We start from the raw sequence: 19,470 nt of genomic DNA, 5'->3' as shown, positions 1-19,470 counted from the left end.
CTTTTTTCAAACTCACTTAATAGCCCACGCTGAGTTCAGATTTATTCTCCCAAGTACTAGGATTACAGGTATATGCCACCGTGTCTGGTTCCTACAATGCTATTTATAATACCAAGTTGAAAGGAGTTTAATTGTACAGTTGCAAAGGCTGAACTTACATTCATTTTATGTAGATACCTTTACGATCCATAAACACTTAATCGTAGAACCTCAAAGAAAGTCAGTGTTTTTAAACAAACTGGAGTGTGGGCAACTTGCTGGTGGCTGTACCGCTGAAGAAAACACCCTCCGCAACCATTAACTGCTAGAACTTCTGTGGTGGAATTTTAACAGGCCCCAATCTCCTCAAGTGCTATGCAGGTAACTGTGCTATGCAGTGAGTTCCTGAGTGCAAGCAACTATAATTGGACTCGGTAGGCCCTGAAAAGAAGCCATGACAGGGTTGGAGAGGTGACAAGATAGCCGTGGACTTGCTGTGCAGAAGGCTGTCAGCAGAAGGAGGGGGACAGGGAGAAACAGTGGATGAGACTGCTGGAATTCATTGGGCATGTGTGAAACTGTCAAGGAAGGAATATAAAATGTATCAGCATCCTATGTGTGATATATTTGTCAAAATGGCTTAAACAGTTAATTATACTTTCCCTTGGGCTTTTTTAAAAAAATTAATTTCTTTAAATAAGGAAAAAGTGTTCACATGTATGCTGTGATGTTGTGTAGGAATGCTCACTTGGTACCTGCTTTTCCAGTCTCAGAGAAGAATGACTTCAGAGTGCGTGTTGATTGTTTTGATTACCTAGCTAGTGGTAATAAGGACTAAATAAGTTATTTTCATAAAAACATGGTTATTAAAGAACAAGAAAAATTAAATGCATTTAATATGTTTTTATATTTGTCTTTACCTTTTAAATTGAATGGTTATTTTTAAAAATTTTAATAGCTCTTTAGGAATCAAGCTGAAAAGTTAAAGTTAATGTTAAGTATTTATGAAGTTAAGTAACCAGTTGAATTAATTCACTTGGGTGGGTGTACAAATTTGGATTCTACCTATTGGTTACAACTGCATTTACAGGTTAGAGAGATGGCTCAGTAGTTAAGAGCATTTGCTGCTCTTAATGGACTAGAATTTGGTTAAATTACCTGTAACTCCAGTTCTAAAGGATTCATACAACACACAGTACACACACACACACACACACACACACACACACACACACACACACACACAAATAGATAATAAAATTAAAAGGTTTTAATAGAAATTGAGTTTGTAGTTGTAGAAATTGAGTTTGTAGTAGGTTTATATTTCTAGTAATCTACTTTGATACTTAGTTCCTGCAAGTGTTAACTAGTCGTTATTTTTAATGCTTACTCTCACCCTCCTTTCTAGAGGATGTTAAACGTCTGAATGAAAAACTTAAAGAAAGCAACACGACGAAGGGTGAACTTGAGTTAAAGGTGGATGAACTTCAAGCTTCTGATGTTGCTGTGAAGGCAAGTAATAATAGACTCCCAACGAATGCAGACTCGCGCCTAAGGAGCTATACGTTACTTTAGTTTTTGTTGTCTTACTTAATAGTCTATATGTTTCTATTCTGAAATAAAATTCATGTGTCCCTGAACTATAAATGAAAGGTTTTTTTTATATAGTTGTACTCATTGTTACTTAAAAATTGTTTTCAGTATCGAGAAAAACGCTTAGAACAGGAAAAGGAGTTGCTGCACAACCAGAACTCATGGCTCAACACAGAGCTGAAAACCAAAACTGATGAGCTGTTGGCCCTAGGAAGAGAAAAAGGAAATGAAATTCTGGAACTTAAGTGTAATCTTGAAAACAAAAGGGAAGAGGTGAGCAGTAAAATGACCTTCTTTGTATTGAGCATGGCGTAAGTAAATTGTGAATTCAGTAAGTGTCGACAGTGTTCTACCTGGTTAGTTTTGTGCTAAATGGGCATGGTAGAACTCACCTTAAACTAGGGAAATAAAGACTTTACAGGAGTTTTGATGACATTTATACCACCTGCTCTAATAACACACCTTTCTTTGCAAAGATAGTAAGAAGTAGCCCTAACTTTGTGAGTTACATTCAGACACATCATTCCATCGAGTAAGTCTCTCTTTACTCACTCTGTTTTGAGGGTCTGGCTCACAGTGCACTAGGTGAATCTGCCCTGCACGACGGTGGAAGTAAGACAAGGAAGGCAGCAGCAGGCTAAGGAGCTCCTGCTTAGGTCATTGACAGTTTTCCTCTTTTGGCCGGTCTTGTCAGGTTTAGAGACTAACTAAACCCTAGAGCCTTTGCCCCACAGTTACTATAGTGATACTGTTAGAGGTGTTTGCTCGTTTGGGGGCGCCAGCCACCCAGCTATCAAATAAATCACACATGCAGGCTTATTCTTAATTATGAATGCTTGGCCTTAGCTTGGCTTGTTTCTTGTCAGCTTTCCTTAACTTACCCATCTGCCTTTTGCCTCTGGGCTTTTCCTGTTCTGTTCTGTAAATCTTATTCAGTTGCTGGTTGTGTGGTTAGCCCCAGATGTCTTCATTCTTCTCTGGCTCCTCTTTTCAATCCCCCTTCCCAGATTTCTCCTTCTATGTAGTCTCTGCCTGCCAGCCCCGCCTATCCTTTCTCCTGCCTTGCTATTGGCCGTTCAGATCTTTATTAGACCACCATGTGTTTTAGACAGACACAGTAACACAGCTTCACAGAGTTAAACAAATGCAACAAAAACAAAAGTAATACACCTTAAAATAATATTCTACAACATAGTGATGTAGGTTCAACAGTTGAATGTCTGTTTTCTTCTTGTTACGGTTACTGAAGTGAGACATTTGGTGCACTGAATGGCTGCACACAAACCTAAGATCACTATGATTACTAACGTGAAGGTAATTCCAAGAGACTAACATATGTTTCATGACAAGTCAGGTAAAGAAATGAGCATTGAGTAAAGATTGACCTGTAAGAGGAGTCTCCATGTTCTAATTGTTGATTCCTTGCACTAGACCCTGTAGTTTCTACAGTACCACCTGTGTTTACCCTTGGGTAGCAGGTGCTCTTGTTAAGCACACTCCTCCCTGTGTAGATCACAGAGTCCAGAGCAATCATCTTATCTAAAATAACTTTCACAAGGAATTCGAAAAATCTTTTCAGGTTAATACTAAACTTTGTAGTAGACTCAGGTACAATAGTTAATGTTCAAAAGATTTCTTATTGTTACCTCATTTATAAGTATTGTTCTACAGAGTGACTGTTTAAAAGCATGTGTACCTGCTGGCAAGCTCCTATAACTATGTCTAATTTGTGAATGGAGCAACAGTGGTGCCATTAAAATTTCTCAGTAGCATTAACCTTATTTTTCAGTCATTGAGACATTGAGTTGCCTGAATATGGGTGATGATTGCTAATTCCTCCTTCAATTAAAAAGACATCCTCAAGACCCAAACCAGACAATTCCCTATGGAATCTTGATGCATTAGGAGTTATTAATATGGAAGCCTTATTAGTATCCACCCTGTGCGCTAATATTAAGTGGTTGTCTGGTTGTGTGCTAAAGACAATACAACTAGGGTTGTAAGTTATTTACATACGGTTGAAATTATCTTTTGTTTGGTTTTCTTCACTCTTTGGCATAATTTCCCCGTGAAACTTCATCTGTAGTTTTTGCAAGTTAGAAATTTTAACAAGGAATCTATATGCTAATCTAAAAGTCAAAAACCTATATTAAAGCCTAAAGCCTATATAAGGATCCAGGTATGTAGTTTGAATGAATGGATAATCACTTGAATTATCTAAGGTTTGTCATTAGGTTAACTAGAATATGTCTAAGACCACATAAGGATTATTAGTTAACATAGCATATCCAGTATTCTGCTAAGTTTCCTGAAGATGGTTTCAGTTCTGAAATCTTGTCATGGGTGAGCAGAGATGTGGCCTATGTAAAAGAGGAAGAAGAACAAAGATTTTTTGTGGCAAAGAAGTCTTGTTGCATAATCTCCGAGGCCAAGAGTGTTTTTAACTTCTGGGGAGCATCACTCCTGGTGAGGTTTCCTTTGAGGGGATGCAATGAGCACATAGCCCCAGAACTCTGGAGAGAAGACCTGCAATTTTCCCACAGTGTAGGTGATAAGAGTTTGGTATGGACCTCCATCAAGTTCAAGAGTCTTTCTCTGAGATGGTTGCCAAGAGACTCTGTCCAGGTTGTACATCATGAAAGGACTAGCTGCCATCAGGAGGTGATGGGTCATATTTGGCTTCTTTCACCAAATCCAGTAGTCTGACCTTAAAATCATCTGAAACTTGTACTTTTATGAGAATCTTTTCAGTGGATTTCCTCAAAAAAAAGTAAACTGTTTGAGTTACATCCACTGTGAGAACCAGAGATAGTCTTTCTCCTGCTACTGGGGACCAGATGCGCTCTGTGCTGTTTCCTGTATGAAGCTAGAGCATTGTCTTCGGTCGTAAAATAGCAAAGGGCACAGCGTTCTAGTCGGTGTCTCCTTGGTGCTCTTTTAGAGACTGTTGGAGGTAGACTTCAGATTGTTCTGGGCTCATAGGGCACAGTCGATGGTTGCTTGGCCTGTGGTCTTGATCAGGGACATCATGGAGGCTGAGGTTTGTAATAAAGGGATTTCACCACATTGTAGGCAGATGACAGAGAAAAAAGATCTTATTTTCTTAATAATGCATACTTATAAATTACCTTTTTTGAAGGGAGTTATTTTCCTTTTGATAGTATAAACTTCATATTAAATTGATCTCAGTTATGACACCTCCATTTGTTTCTAGGTTTTGAGACTGGAAGAACAGATGAATGGCTTAAAAACATCAAATGAACATCTTCAGAAACATGTAGAGGATTTGTTGACAAAATTAAAAGAGGTACATATGACTGCTTAAAAATACTTTTTGTTTTGTTGTGGTTTGGTTTAATTTAATTTCAGGAGTCTTATGAAGCCTAGGCTGGCATTAATTATGGCTTACTGGTGTAACCAAGGAGAGCCTTCAGCTTTTTTTGGTTTTGTTTGGTTTTTCGAGAAAGATTTCTCTAGGTATGTAACTGCCTGTCCTGGAACTCTCTCTGTAGGCCAGGCTGGCCTTGAACTCAGTGATCTGTCTAACTCTGCCTCCCAAGTTCTGGGATTAGAGGTGTGTACACCACTACCAGGCCTTGAACTTTTAAACCTCCTGTTTCTCCAGAGTTCTGGGATTAGAAGTGTGCTCCCATCACACCTGCTTCTATATAGTGCTGGGAATCAATATTCTAGTCAAGATTGACCAGTCTTTCTGGTGGATTATTCCTGGATTCTCAGACCCTAGCACTACCAATAGAGCTACAGGCCCTAAAATAAATTTTGTTTACAAAAGTACTAAAAAGTGTGGACTGCTGTTATTTGACAAAATATTGTCGAATATTTTTGGTTTTTTGGATAAGATCTTACTATGTTTTCAAGGATAGTCTAGACCCACTTCTGTAGCTCAAGCAAGGTGCCTCAAATTAATAATCCTTAGTTCCTGAGTGATAAGATTATCTGCCTTTACTTCCACACCTGTATGATTCCATGGTTTCATCTTTCTCTAACACCCATAAAACAACCAGATTGTCTCCAAATATTTACTAGGCTGAGTAGAATCATAAATAGCAGTTACATGCTGTGGACTAAATACTAGGTACAAAACTAGTATGAGTTCATTTTAAATTTTAATATTTTGCTTTAAAAGTATTTATCCTCAAAGTAATTTACTATCAGAAATCTGTTTCAATTGTTATCTTTACAAAATGGACTTTCTCTCGATGATTCATAAATATCTTAAATAATTCAAGCTGTACTTACTAGTGTATACATTGATATAATTGTACTTTTTTTGTCTTATTTTAGGCCAAAGAACAGCAAGCCAGTATGGAAGAGAAATTCCACAATGAATTGAATGCTCACATAAAACTCTCCAATCTATACAAGGTAAGAACTCCACCACACACATTAGCATCCTACCGTATGATTCTTGGCTGGTGGTGACTTTATGATTAACTTGTAGAGTGCTGCTGACGACTCTGAGGCCAAGAGCAATGAACTGACTCGGGCGGTGGATGAACTGCACAAACTTCTGAAAGAGGCTGGGGAAGGTAAGCTTCAGAGGATGACAAGATGGTTTTGTTTGAGGGTAAAAGTACATTTCTTCGTATTTGTGGAGCTGGTTTAATTTAAAAGTAAGGCTTGGCTTTATTGGGGACAAAATTTGGTACGGAATAAAGAGCCTAGGCTCAGAAAAGTTGTCAGTCGTTAAACCTTGGCAGTTTCTCCTCCCTGCCCTCTCTCCTTTGCTTCCCTCTCTCTCTCCCTCCTTTCCTCCTTCCTCTCCCCCCGACCCCGTATGTATTTAGTCAGTCATACCACAGTGGATATAAATTCTTAGTGATCTTAGAGATATTCTAGTTCACTGAATGACAAACCTCAGATAATCTAAGTAATTACCTATTCATTCAAATTACATACCTAGACCTTTATATAGGCTTTAGGCTTTTATATAGATTTTAGGCTTTTAGATTTACACATAGATTCCTTGTTAAAATATCAAACTAGCAAAAACTATAGATAAAGTTTCACAGATAAATTATGCCAAACCTGAAGAAAATTCAAGCAAAGGATAATTTTAACCTTACGAATATAAACATCACATCTCAAGAATTGGCACCAGGACCCATCAAGGAGACTTAAAGATATTCAGTTCTCTTATTTAAAGTGGTATAGGACTTGCTTATAACCTACACACAACTGCCTGTCTCCCTTAAGCTAACTTTAGGTTGTTCATAGTATGTATTACAGTATAAGTAGTTGTGCTTTATTGTTTATGGGATGGTGACAAAATAGTCTGCATTTTCATTACAGATACATTTTTTTTCTCATTTTCAAGCCATGGTTAAATCTATAATATGGAATTCAGGGAAATGGAAATCCAACAGTGTTTATGATCTTTATGTTTAGTTATCTTTTCTACTCATTTCTTATGTTTTAAAGTAAAGGCCAAAGTGGTTTCCAAAGATGTAGTCTCTTGTGTTTTCATTGTTAAGAAGTGTTAAAAAGAGACTAGCCCCATCAGACTGAAGCATTTAGACTGAAGTATTTCAAGGCTGATAAGGAGAACCAGGACTTCCAGTGGAAAATAACCATCAAGTGTGGCCTCTTTATTTAATGTTGTCTCCAGAGGGAAAGATTCTTACTATGTTATGGTTGATAAACTGCAAGATTTTAATGTTTCAATATTCTGTCTTTAAAAATGTGTTTAGCCAACAAAACAATACAAGATCATCTTCTACAAGCTGAAGAATCTAAAGATCAAATGGAAAAAGAAATGCTTGAGAAAATAGGGAAATTGGAAAAGGAATTAGAGAATGCAAATGACCTGCTTTCTGCCACAAAACGTAAAGGTATGACTAACACATACTTGTTAATTCCTTGAACCAATAAAACCTATCTAAACATGGTAGCTTAAAATAATAGCGTTTCTCTTTCATGCTACAATATAGAAAACTTAATTATTAGAAAAATAACACACTGTGTGGCTTCAGCATAATCAGATAAAAGTACCATTTGATCACATCTGATTATTAATTCCTAGAATAGCCAATTATCATTATGTGGTCTTCATATTTGTGTTATATTTGAAATACAATAAGTAAAATACTTACCTTTCTCTTTAAATATTCATTAGTGGCTTTCTGTTTTGCAATTTTGGAAAAAGGGAAAATAATTCTGCCTGTGTTTGCACAGGAGCGATCTTGTCTGAAGAAGAGCTTGCAGCCATGTCTCCCACTGCAGCAGCTGTAGCTAAAATTGTAAAGCCTGGCATGAAATTAACTGAGGTAAGAACGGTAGTAGATTGTGTTCCATTATTACAGAAGTGCTCAGATGTCTCTGAAACTTAGTGCCCCTCCCTCCCATTTTTCTTAAATAACCTGGTGGTTAGCAGATCATTCTTAGGAGGAGTTCTTTGTCCAGGGAGGTGGCTCCATGAGTAGAAGCACTTGAGCTTGCAGTCTGACAGACTTTGTCCTCAGAACCCCTGGTGAGAGAACCAGCTCTCAAAAGTTGTCGCCTGACCTCCGCATACACACCTCGGCATGCACACAGATGCATTATACACACACATACAGTAATAAACGTTTTAATAATAAAAGGAGGGAGATGCTGGAGCTAAAGAGGTGCCTCAGTGGTTAAAAGTGCCTATCTAGCACCCAGTTCACACCACCATGCCCCAGCTCACGGGATTTACCGTCTTCTGACCTCCTCAGGCACCTTCACTCACATGCACGAACCCCCTTTACCCCGCACACACAGACATATAATTAAAAGTGAGCAATAAGTCAGGACAAAGGAATTGTTAAACTGTTCTTAGTTCTTTGTGTGTGGTATGTAACAAATATTTCTTTTTTGTAACTGGTAAGGGATGTTTACTGTGAGCCTCCGTAGACCATGTACTACTGTTGTTACACTTCAGCTTAGTGAACTGACCACCTTTTCTGTTTCCAGTTATATAATGCTTATGTGGAAACTCAGGATCAGTTGCTTTTGGAGAAACTAGAAAATAAAAGAATTAATAAGTATCTGGATGAGATAGTAAAGGAAGTGGAAGCCAAAGCACCGATATTGAAACGCCAGCGTGAAGAGTATGAGCGTGCTCAGAAAGCTGTGGCGAGTTTATCTGCAAAGCTGGAGCAAGCTATGAAGGTTGGTTTCATTTCTGAACTTGAGCTTTGGGCAGAGCTGCTAACGAAACATCTACTGGGTAGTTTTTTCATAAAGGTCTTTGCACCGGAACAGCTTGAAGCTTTACATGACACCCCGCCATGACAAAGTTTCACTTTCACTCAGCTCAATTGTAAGAGCCTTTTACATACTTTAAAGCAATCGAGAAGTAAACCTTAACTATTTTTTCTCAGATGGTTTTGATAGCCTATGTAGAAATGACTATACTATTTGATATTACGGCACAGATTTTTGTATCATTTAAAAATTTAGCCTATCTGTGCATTATCTTGTAACAGTTCCTTTGCCATTTTAAACGTTGCAAGAAGTTCATGAATATTCTTTGCTATTGGAGGTTATGTTTTACTTAATGATTGAAGGAAGTTTATACTCTAAATAATTTACCTTTAAGCCTGGAGTGGTGGCGTATGCCCTTAATACCAGCACTCAGGCAGGCAGATCTCTGTGAGTTCAAGGCCAGCCTGGTCTACAAAGGAAGTTCCAGGACAGCCAGGATAATAATAATAATATTAGTAGTAGTAATAATAATAATAATAATAATAATAATTTACTTTTAGGGTATAGCTTATTACAGAGAAAAGTCTTTAAGATTTATGGGAGAACTTTATTGAAGAAATGTAGATAAGTGAATTTATTCTGCTACTATTAACTGATTTATTTCCTTCTTGGAGAATATGAGAAAATTGTACCCTTAATTCAGAATTAAATGTTTTCTTCTGTTATGATTTAGAAAGCACTGAAATGCAAATGTAGCTAATACAGTCTTTTGCATCAGAGTAACTTACTCATTTTGCCCTAAAGGACTATTGGCAGTCTGACAAAATACCCTCACAGTGCTATTTTTTGAAGAATTCTCTTAGGACCAATTGGGCCATTAAGTTTCCCTGTTAATAGGATATTGCCTGGAGCTTCTTGGTGTCTGATAATTAAGTGGGTGTGGATAATTAACGGGCAGAAAAACTTATCAATTAGAATAGCAGCTTTCACCTTAGAAAACACTTTGTCCCTTCACTTTCCTAATAATAACAGGGCTTAAAGGCCATTTGTATATATTTTAATAACTGGAATTTTCTGCCCATAACATGTATCGTGTGTTCTCTAATGTAAATCTTCAGTGCTTTTTTGCAAGATTCTAATTGTCACCCAGCTACATCTACCATGCGGTGTAATACATCTTGCTTTGGACTTGGTAGGTTTATGAGTGCTGCTGTCTTTTATGAGTTTTTGTGTACTTCTTTTGTCACATTTCTCCTTGCAGTTAACTTATTCACAGCTTCTTAAAAGTACATGAAAACACCAGGATAGATTTAAATTATGTAAAAACTTATGAGTCCAAAAGGGAGATAGAACAGATTTTTAAATCCCTCTGGTTTGGGGAGGGTTCTTAAAACTCTGCCTGATGCTGTGTTGTAGAAATGCAGAGCCCTGTGCTCACCTTCTGGGTGGCCACTGTTTGGTGCTGCTTCTATGTAGATGTACTGCTGATGCTTTTAATCAAGTCTTCTGTGTCTTACCCAGCACATTTAATGTTGACATCTCAAGTTGATCAGTCTAACCATGATTGCTACTGTAGATCTTCTGGTCATGGAGATTTGGGGGCCATTTGGTAATATACTGTACTTGTCAATAAACTTGATAAGGGCAGAAAATGCTTGGTTTCTTGCACACACACAAATCCTTGAAGGTGCTACTGACTTTCCACTTGTGCTTACATTTTAAAGGAAATTCAGCGACTGCAGGAGGAAACTGATAAAGCCAACAAACATTCGTCAGTACTTGAAAGGGACAATCAGAGAATGGAAGTGCAAATAAAAGATCTTTCACAACAGGTTAGACTATTTCGTATGTTTTCCAGGTTTCTTTGTAATGCTGACTGCCCAGTAATGTTTGAGTCTGTGTCCTAGTATCTGAGGAAAGCCCTTCTAAGAAAGGTGGAAGGTGTTCTAGTCAATTAGTAGGAACACTCCAGCAGGATTAGTCTTGATTCATTTTCAAATTGTGAAATGAGTACACAAACTATTGAAATGGGAGGGGGTTTTCTTGATTGTTTCCATCTCCCATCTTCCTAGCTTGCTGGTCCTAGACTGTAAACAGTGTTAGCAAACTGGTACATATTTACTTCGTGTCATTCATGTATCAATAAGTGCACATCTGAATATGTAAGTGTGTGTTTTGCTAAAATTAGATTATACTAAGCCAGGTGGTGGTAGTGGTGGATGCCTTTAATCTCAGTACTTGGTAGGCAGAGGCAGGCTGATCTCTGTGAGTTTGAGGCCAGCCTGGTCTACAAAGTGAGCTCCAGGACAGCCAGAGCTGTTACACAGAGAAACCTTGTCTCAAAAAACAAAACAAAACAAAAAATAGAATATACTGTACATTACTCATGTTTTCCGAGAAAGGGACTTGTTCATACATCCAGTTGACCTTGAGCCCTAAGTCTCTTTCATCTTCCTGGGTGCTGGAATTTCAGATGAGTATCACCATGTCTGCTCTTCGTCTACCCTACCATATAAAATAAACACAGAATAGCTACTTGTAGTTTTGCTTTAGAAAAGTAGCCATGTTTCTGGAATTATAGTTTTCTGCTTTTCAGTAAGTTTTCTTTGTATTAAAAATAACTTTCATTTAAATTTTTTTTACATTTTTAACATCTAAGTGATAAATTTTGATGTTTTGCTTTTTTAAGATAGCATTAATTGCTTTTTTGTTTAAAAATCTTTTTTAATCTTTTTACAAATGATGCTATCATTTGAAATCTTTCATTTCTTCTATATGTTCCCTGAACCAAAGCTTCTAACAGTAACTATTTATGACATTCAATTTTCATTTCTAGATTAGAGTGCTCTTGATGGAGCTTGAAGAAGCCCGGGGTAACCATGTGATCCGTGATGAAGAGGTCAGCTCTGCCGACATAAGTAGCTCGTCGGAAGTGATATCGCAGCATCTAGTATCTTACAGGAATATCGAAGAGCTCCAGCAGCAGAACCAGCGTCTCTTATTTGCTCTTCGAGAACTTGGGGAAACCCGGGAAAGAGAAGAACAAGAAACAACATCCTCTAAGTAAGCAGCGAGCACGCCAATGTGCTAAGCACTAGTTACTGTTTGTGTCCTTAGCAATGCTGGATAATGGGACTATAGTGACTTAGGAAAATCATGCTAAGCAACAGTACTGTGAAGTTATTTTTAATAAGGAGGTAAACCTCAGTTTAATTTGACTAGTGCTAAAATAGGTAAAAGCCTGTCAGTAGCAATATGTAGCTTGGCAGACTTCATATAAGTTTCAAGAAGCAAGTCTTCGTGGAAAAGCTACGTGGGCATTACTCAAGTAGTATACTGAACTTTTATAAAGATATATGTGTTAGGGAAGGAAGAATAGTTTAAAAAGCAAGAAGATTGAAGTTTCAGTTGGTTTGATATTGACAGATTTTTCAGATGCTGTTGATAAGTCCTCTGGTAGGAATTGTGAGAAGTAATTATCAGCAGAAGAAAAGGGAAAAGATAGGAAAGCGGTGTGCTTGAAGGCAGAAGGTGTTTAGATGACTTATATTGTAATAGAAACTGTGCTCACCTCTGAACATGGACCCACAAACACTATCCGTTTTCTGCAGAATTTCTGAGCTTCAACATAAGCTTGAGAACTCTCTGACTGAACTGGAACAGCTCCGTGAGTCACGACAGCATCAAATGCAGCTTGTTGATTCCATAGTTCGTCAGCGTGACATGTACCGGATTTTATTGTCACAGACGACGGGAATGGCCATTCCATTACAAGGTGGGTTTTTGTTATTTCAGGAAAGTATTTTGGAAATATACTGAATAGGTTTTGTGACAAAGGCAGTAGCTACTCTAATATAGAAACTGACTTCAACTACTGTTTGTCATTTATGTCACCAATTTTTAGGTGTCATTTTGACACACTGCTAAGAAATAAGAAATCAATGAATACTGTTGAAAACATACTTCTTACACTGCTAAGAAATAAGAAATCAATGAATACTGTTGAAAACATACTTCTTATTAGTGAATTTCAGAGTTTTTTCTTGTTTTATTATTTTAATTTGTAACAAACTGCCTCTAATAAAAAACCAGGAACAATCTTTTTGTGTGTGTATGCATGTGTGTGCACGCATGAACGCTACTGTGTGTGTGAGGTCAGCATAACTAGTGGGAGTTGGTAGTTTTCTCTTCCCAGTGGGTAGGGTCCCAGGGGTCAGACCCAGGTCATCAGGCAGCTCTTCCCACTGAGCCACCAATCTTTAATAGTTTTTAATGGGTTCATTCATTCTCTGAAAACTACAGTAATAATTTGCTTTCCACTTCTTGATTTAGTAATGATGCTTTTGCAAGTAAATCTTAAAACCAATTTATGAAAGTAAGCAAAACAGTTTATGTTTTTTTTTTTTTTTTTTTTTTTTTTTTTTTTCTGAAGCTTCAAGTTTAGATGATATTTCTCTTGTGTCAACTCCAAAACGTTCAAGTACCTCACAGACTGTTTCTACTCCTGCTCCGGTACCTGTCATTGAATCCACAGAGGCTGTAGAAGCCAAGGCCGCCCTGAAACAGGTAAAGACTATGATACCTGGCTAAAGTCACAGGTTAGTTTCAGGCTGAGGTTTTAAGGAAAGTATCATCGTCTAATGATCCCCAATATTTAGTTGCAGGAAATCTTTGAGAACTATAAAAAAGAAAAAATGGACAGTGAAAAACTTCAAAATGAGCAGTTAGAGAAACTTCAGGAGCAAGTCACAGATCTGCGCTCACAAAACACCAAAATTTCAACTCAACTAGATTTTGCTTCTAAACGGTAAATTTTCTTTTGTTTGAGAATTAATGACATTAAATGTTAAACTTCAATATACGTGTCAGTCAGGTTCGAGAATTAATTTAATATTGTTTTTCTGTGGAATGTGTTCCACAATGGGAAACTGTAATGCTTCATATCTTAGTGTTGGTTGTGAATTCTCCTGGGTAAGACCAGGGTGCATTTTTGTCAGTTGAGGTTCATGTAATGAATGCTGCTGGTTTCCTTTCCTCAAATTGTTTCTGGAGCTCTTTCTGAGGAGGTGAGGAGTGTTAATTTTTTGAGACAGGGTCTTACTCTGTAGCCTGGGTAGCATAATAGTCAGTAGACCATGCTAGCATGTCTTGGCCTCCCAGTGCTAGTATTGTGGGTGTGTAGCTCTCACTGTATATCCCCAGGTAGCCTGATAGTCAGTAACAAAGTTAGCCTCAAACTTGGAACAGAATCCTGACTCAGCCTCCCAATGCTAGTATTATGAGTGTGTGCCACCATGGCTGGTATTGCAAGTGTGTGCCACAGTGGCTATCATTTCTGGAGCGTTTCCTTCATTGTGGTTGTTATCTTATGTATTCAAAGTGCATTGACATTGTTTTCAACATGATTTTTAGTAAGTTATTGAGCATAAAATACTGCCTTATTTATAACTTCGGTTTTACCTGCTAAGTAAGGGGAATATGGAAGGTAACACATTATTACACAAGCCACTTTCTAATTTTAATCGTGTGAAATTAAATTTTTGTGGAATTCATCAGAGACCTAAGAAATATTTGTCTTTATTACCAGTTATGAAATGCTGCAAGATAATGTTGAAGGGTATCGCCGAGAAATAACGTCTCTGCAAGAGAGGAATCAGAAACTCACTGCAACAACTCAGAAGCAGGAGCAGATCATCAACACAATGACGCAAGACTTGAGAGGAGCCAACGAGAAGCTCGCTGTTGCCGAAGTGAGACCAGTTCCTCCCCCAGCTGTTGTATTATCCCTAGTTATTCCTTCGATTTTATTGGTTGAAAGAACTTAGTTAAGCATTGTATGGACTACAATACATATTTTCGAAATAGCCTACCTATGTCCATGGAAGACTAAATAAAATCTTAGTTGAGCATTAAAAAAAGAAATAAACCCAACTAAATATCAAATTGGATTGTGATAAAATTAATATACCATCAGTTTTTGGTTTTTATCTAATAAGGTAGGTGCTATTTGTCATCTCTTTTAGGAGAAATGGGTTCAAGATCCTAGTAAGTAATTTGCATCTTTGATAGTCATGTGAAATAATTAGTTAGAACTTGAATTCATTGTTTTAGTTTGCCTGCTACATTTCACTTTATCTAGCTCTACATTGTGGTAGGAAATAGGAACTTTTTCTTTTCAAACTGATAGTTTAAAGTTTTATGATTGACAATTAATGACTCAGGACTCAATCTGAATACTTTGAAAATATTGAATTTTAAGTCACTGTTGCATCTCTCTTGAGACGTAGAGTGCACTCTTTAAGGAAGAAAAGAATTCTAATTAGATTAGTCATTGCTTTGAAAGAAATCCTTTGAAACGAATTTGGAATATAAAACTTAAATAATTCATAGTTACGTTAATTTGATTATGGCATAGTTAGACACATATTTGTTTGTTCTGGTGTTTTGGATTTGGGGTTTTGCTTTGTTTCATTTTTATAATTTTTTTAATTATGTGTAGACATATGTCTGTATGTTATATGTGCATGTAAGTGCAGGTGCTTGAGGAGCCCAGAGGCATCGGATCCCCTTGAGCTGGAGGTAGAGACAGGTGTGAGCTGCCTGGTGTGAGTGCCAAGACATCTGGAAGAGCAGCAAATGCTCTTAACCACTGTGCTGTCTCCAGCTAGAGTTACACTATTTTTAAAGAATACTTTGTTAAAGCAAAGTAATTGTGACTATTGGTGTTGAGTGATAGATTTTTTTCCTTTGACCTGTTAGTATTCCCAATCTTTATATTCTGTGCATGAAACTGGGAATTATGTTTACTTGATCAAGGGTTGTAGTCTAAATTACATTAAGAAATACATAATAACGAAGAGTTGATTTTAATTTTGTAAGTGTATTACATTTGACGCAGTATTTCCAAACATTTTTTTCATTTGTATTCATTTTAAGGTAAGAGCAGAAAATTTGAAGAAGGAGAAAGAAATGCTTAAATTGTCAGAAGTCCGTCTTTCTCAGCAAAGAGAGTCTTTATTAGCGGAACAGAGGGGACAGAACTTGTTGCTGACTAATCTACAGACAATCCAGGTAACCAAATAGAAAACACCTGAAATAGTATTAGCCTTTGTACCTTCTTAAATTTCCTAGCAAGACAATTCATTATTTTTTTCATCCATTATGGTGACCATTTAAATTGGAGGTGTGCTAAAAAATATTTTAAAGGAAACTCAGGAAGAGAATTGATTGAAACACTATAATTGGCATGTCAGAGCTTTACAACTATTTACTGTATAACTACTGTAGTGTTTCTTGCCTCCACTCCCACACCATTAAATAAATGTGTGTTGTAATATGGAAAGTTGCTAATACTTCCTTTGTAAACCTACAAAGAAAACCTCATTTCTACCTTCAACGTAGACTGTAATCTCATAATTCTGCCTAGCCTCTAATGTTCCTTGTATTGCTTTCTTTATTGAGCATTTAAAAGAGCATCTTCGCTCTTTTCACCTCAGGGAATACTAGAGCGATCGGAAACGGAAACCAAACAAAGGCTGAGTAGTCAGATAGAAAAACTGGAGCACGAGATCTCTCACCTGAAGAAGAAGCTGGAGAACGAGGTGGAACAAAGACATACGCTTACTCGGAATCTAGATGTGAGTGTCAGCCTCTGCATGTGGAATTTGTAGGTACTGTTCTGTGTAGAAATGCTGTCTAAGATGAAGCATGGTTTTATCAAAGTTCGTACACTCTGAAGTAACCTTACTCTTTGAAAGCTCAGTACATTTCATAACACGGAGTGCATCTGTCCACGGCCTCCTTCCAGCTTCCGTTGCTGTCACCACCTTGTCTCCCTCCCACCCGCCTTCCTCGTTTTCCTGTCTCTTTTGTTAGTACGAGTCCCTAGATCATTAGTGACCCCCACAAGCCCACTGCTGCCACCTGCCTGTAGCCAGGTCCCCAAAGGAGAGGGGTGCTCCCTCTTTAGCCACTGTCCGCTGCCAGGAGCCCCTTCCGCATCTCAGCTGGCATTTTCAGTGTTAGGCCCTCTTCATGCTGAGCCTTTGGATGATTTGTGATAATTTCACAAATGTGTGCACATCACCAATGTGCTGGACATTGAAGAGTTGTCCTCTGTTTACCCGAGAGTGCTCTTTCTGTGCAGTTTCTCTCTGGTACTCTGTAGCAGGAACTAGAGATGGTTTGGTCTGTGTTCTCAGTTCAGGGAATCTGCTGAAGTCTCTTCATTTTCTTTCTTGTGACATACTCCAGATACTTATTTCAGTAAGCTAGCATAGTCTTCTCTTTCTTATATTACAAATCATGATTGTAACATGTGCCCTTGTCTTTTTAAGAATTTCAGTGGTTCTACTCTTGCTGAGCAAGGGTTCTAAGGATCCTTAAGAAATTGCTTTTAACATCTCGTTTCCTAGGAACCTACATGTCATCTTTATAGTGTTACAATGCATTTGTTTCTTACAGGTTCAGCTGTTAGATACGAAGAGACAGCTAGATACAGAGATAAACCTTCATCTTAACACAAAAGAACTGTTAAAAAATTCTCAGAAGGAAACTGCTACACTGAAACAGCACCTTAATAATATGGAAGCCCAGCTTGCTTCTCAGTCTACGCAGAGAACTGGTAAAGGTAAAAAGAGTAGCTTGGTGTAGTATTGATAAAAAAAGATTAGTCTTTAAGCTTATGCCCTGTCTTGTAAATAAATCCCCTCTTTATGCTTCCCAATGAAGACTGGAGAAACCATTTTACTTTCCAAGTCGAAAAGCTGTTTTTCTAAAATACATTTGGAAGACTTGGGAATTCAAACAGGTGTTTGACACCAGGCTAGGCAATGTTCTGAGTTTCCCATTCTTTGAAGGCACTGGCTTGGAATGGTGTGGTCTTTCTGTGGCTCAAACCCAGAGCATCCATCACATATGTAAAGCAAGTTCTCTACAACAATGTACCCATTTATTGATACTTAAAATTTGTTTATGGTTTGAAATAAGAGATTATCTTAGGGTTGTTACTGCTGTGCGGAGACCCCGTGACCAAGGAAAACTCTTATAAAGGAAAGCATTTAATTGGAGACATGCTATTTCCAGACAGTCCATTATCATCATGGTGGGGAATCTTGGTGTCAGGCAGAAAGGCATAGTGCTAAAAGAGTAGCTGAGAATTCTGCATCCTGATCTGCAGATCCGTGGGCAGAGAGGGGAGCCACAGGCCTGGCTTGGGCTTTTGAAACCCTCACAACCCAACCCCAGTGACACATCTGCTCCAACAAGGCCACACCTCCCAACCCCTCCCAGTAGTTTACCAACTGGGAACCAAGCCTATGGGGGGTGTGAGTCTCATTCAAACCACCACAGGGTTTTTTGGTTTTGTGTTTTTTGTTTTGTTTTGTTTTGTTTTTTACTAAATCTATGGTAAGGTCCTGTCAAAGAATTCTTTGTTTGTGTTGGTTGGCATCCTTGGACTGTAAAACTGTGTTTGATTCTGCTGTCTCACACAGATCTGCCATTTCAAATTTAAAACCTCTGTTTCCATAGGATCTTTCTATATCATTGTATTAATAGTGGAACACAAGCTTGTGTGTGTATAATACACACTTAGATACAGGTGTCTGGTACATGTTTAGTGGATGTGTTACTATCCAGTAATCTCCTCTTACTGATATTTTATGACAAAGCATTCTTTTCAACCTGCAGTTTGCTCGTCCATTTATTTTAGATCAAACAAAAGTTGGGATAAACTACAGCTTGTAGATTTGGTTTGATATTCTCTCAAATATTTTTAATTTTTGTGATGAGATTTCAATCATTTGAATTTTTAGAAGCAGTGAGATAACAGATTAGATTTTTCTTCCTTCTTTCCTTCCTTGCTTTCTTGGGCCCTGGCTGCCATGACTCTGGCTGGCCTAGAACTTACTATGTAGACCATGCCAACCCTGAATCAGAGAACTGCCTACCCCTTGCTGGAATTAAAGGCATGTGCCACCATGCCTGGCCTAATTTTTATTTTGGTATTCAACTTTTTTTGCCTTAATCCTGGTTTCATGCACTCTTGGTAGTAGTCGTCTTAAAGCTGCTTAAAGCATTAATTGGAAGTATCTATTTTATTAGAGCTTTCAATGTCTTACAGGTCAGCCTAGTGACAAAGATGATGTTGATGATCTTATGAGTCAGCTAAGGCAGGCTGAAGAGCAGGTCAATGACTTGAAGGAGAGACTCAAGACAAGTGCTAGTAATGTGGAGCAGTATCGGGCAATGGTGACTAGTCTAGAAGATTCCCTGAACAAGGAGAAACAGGTATGTATAACTCACATTGTCTTTAATTAAGAACTTGCTTGTATGTAAAGCAGCGTGGTATCGGTTGGACTGCATCATTGTTCTTACTGCTGAAAAGTTCTTGGTTCTAATAAATCAAAATAAAACCCACAAAACTTAGAAAGCAAGGAATAGGTACAGATCAGACATTGAGGGGAATGAGACCTGCTATGTCTGCATGGCTTCCCATAACATGACAGGCATGCACATTTGAATAGAGGCTATGGATAATCAAAGGTAGGAGAAAGGTGTCAATGTGAGAGAGAGAAAGTCTTCAGATAAATGTGTTAAATTATGTCTGAGCTTATGTGGGACCATTGGTTCTTAATGTGTCATAGAAAATTTTCTTCAAAGACTAATGTAGTAGATTGAGGATACATTGTTGTGGCGGCTAAAACAGTA

At 37.8% G+C, this 19,470-nt stretch overlaps 1 protein-coding gene across 1 annotated transcript in view; it reads left to right on the top strand.

Annotated features, from left to right (window-relative positions):
* Tpr (translocated promoter region, nuclear basket protein) overlaps positions 1 to 19,470 on the top strand; it is a 58,306-nt gene that overhangs the window by 9,855 nt on the left and 28,981 nt on the right. The window contains 18 exon segments of the mRNA XM_028874730.2: positions 1,388 to 1,491; positions 1,681 to 1,845; positions 4,787 to 4,879; positions 5,878 to 5,958; positions 6,035 to 6,122; positions 7,284 to 7,424; positions 7,768 to 7,859; positions 8,527 to 8,724; positions 10,485 to 10,592; positions 11,597 to 11,823; positions 12,372 to 12,535; positions 13,193 to 13,326; positions 13,419 to 13,567; positions 14,348 to 14,510; positions 15,697 to 15,831; positions 16,257 to 16,397; positions 17,224 to 17,389; positions 18,884 to 19,050. Of these exon segments, the coding sequence (XP_028730563.1) occupies positions 1,388 to 1,491; positions 1,681 to 1,845; positions 4,787 to 4,879; positions 5,878 to 5,958; positions 6,035 to 6,122; positions 7,284 to 7,424; positions 7,768 to 7,859; positions 8,527 to 8,724; positions 10,485 to 10,592; positions 11,597 to 11,823; positions 12,372 to 12,535; positions 13,193 to 13,326; positions 13,419 to 13,567; positions 14,348 to 14,510; positions 15,697 to 15,831; positions 16,257 to 16,397; positions 17,224 to 17,389; positions 18,884 to 19,050 (2,516 nt within the window).

The sequence above is a fragment of the Peromyscus leucopus genome, chromosome 15 (assembly GCF_004664715.2).
Source record: "Peromyscus leucopus breed LL Stock chromosome 15, UCI_PerLeu_2.1, whole genome shotgun sequence".
NCBI classification, from domain to species: domain Eukaryota; kingdom Metazoa; phylum Chordata; class Mammalia; order Rodentia; family Cricetidae; genus Peromyscus; species Peromyscus leucopus.
This window is presented reverse-complemented; position numbering and strand designations above follow the sequence as displayed.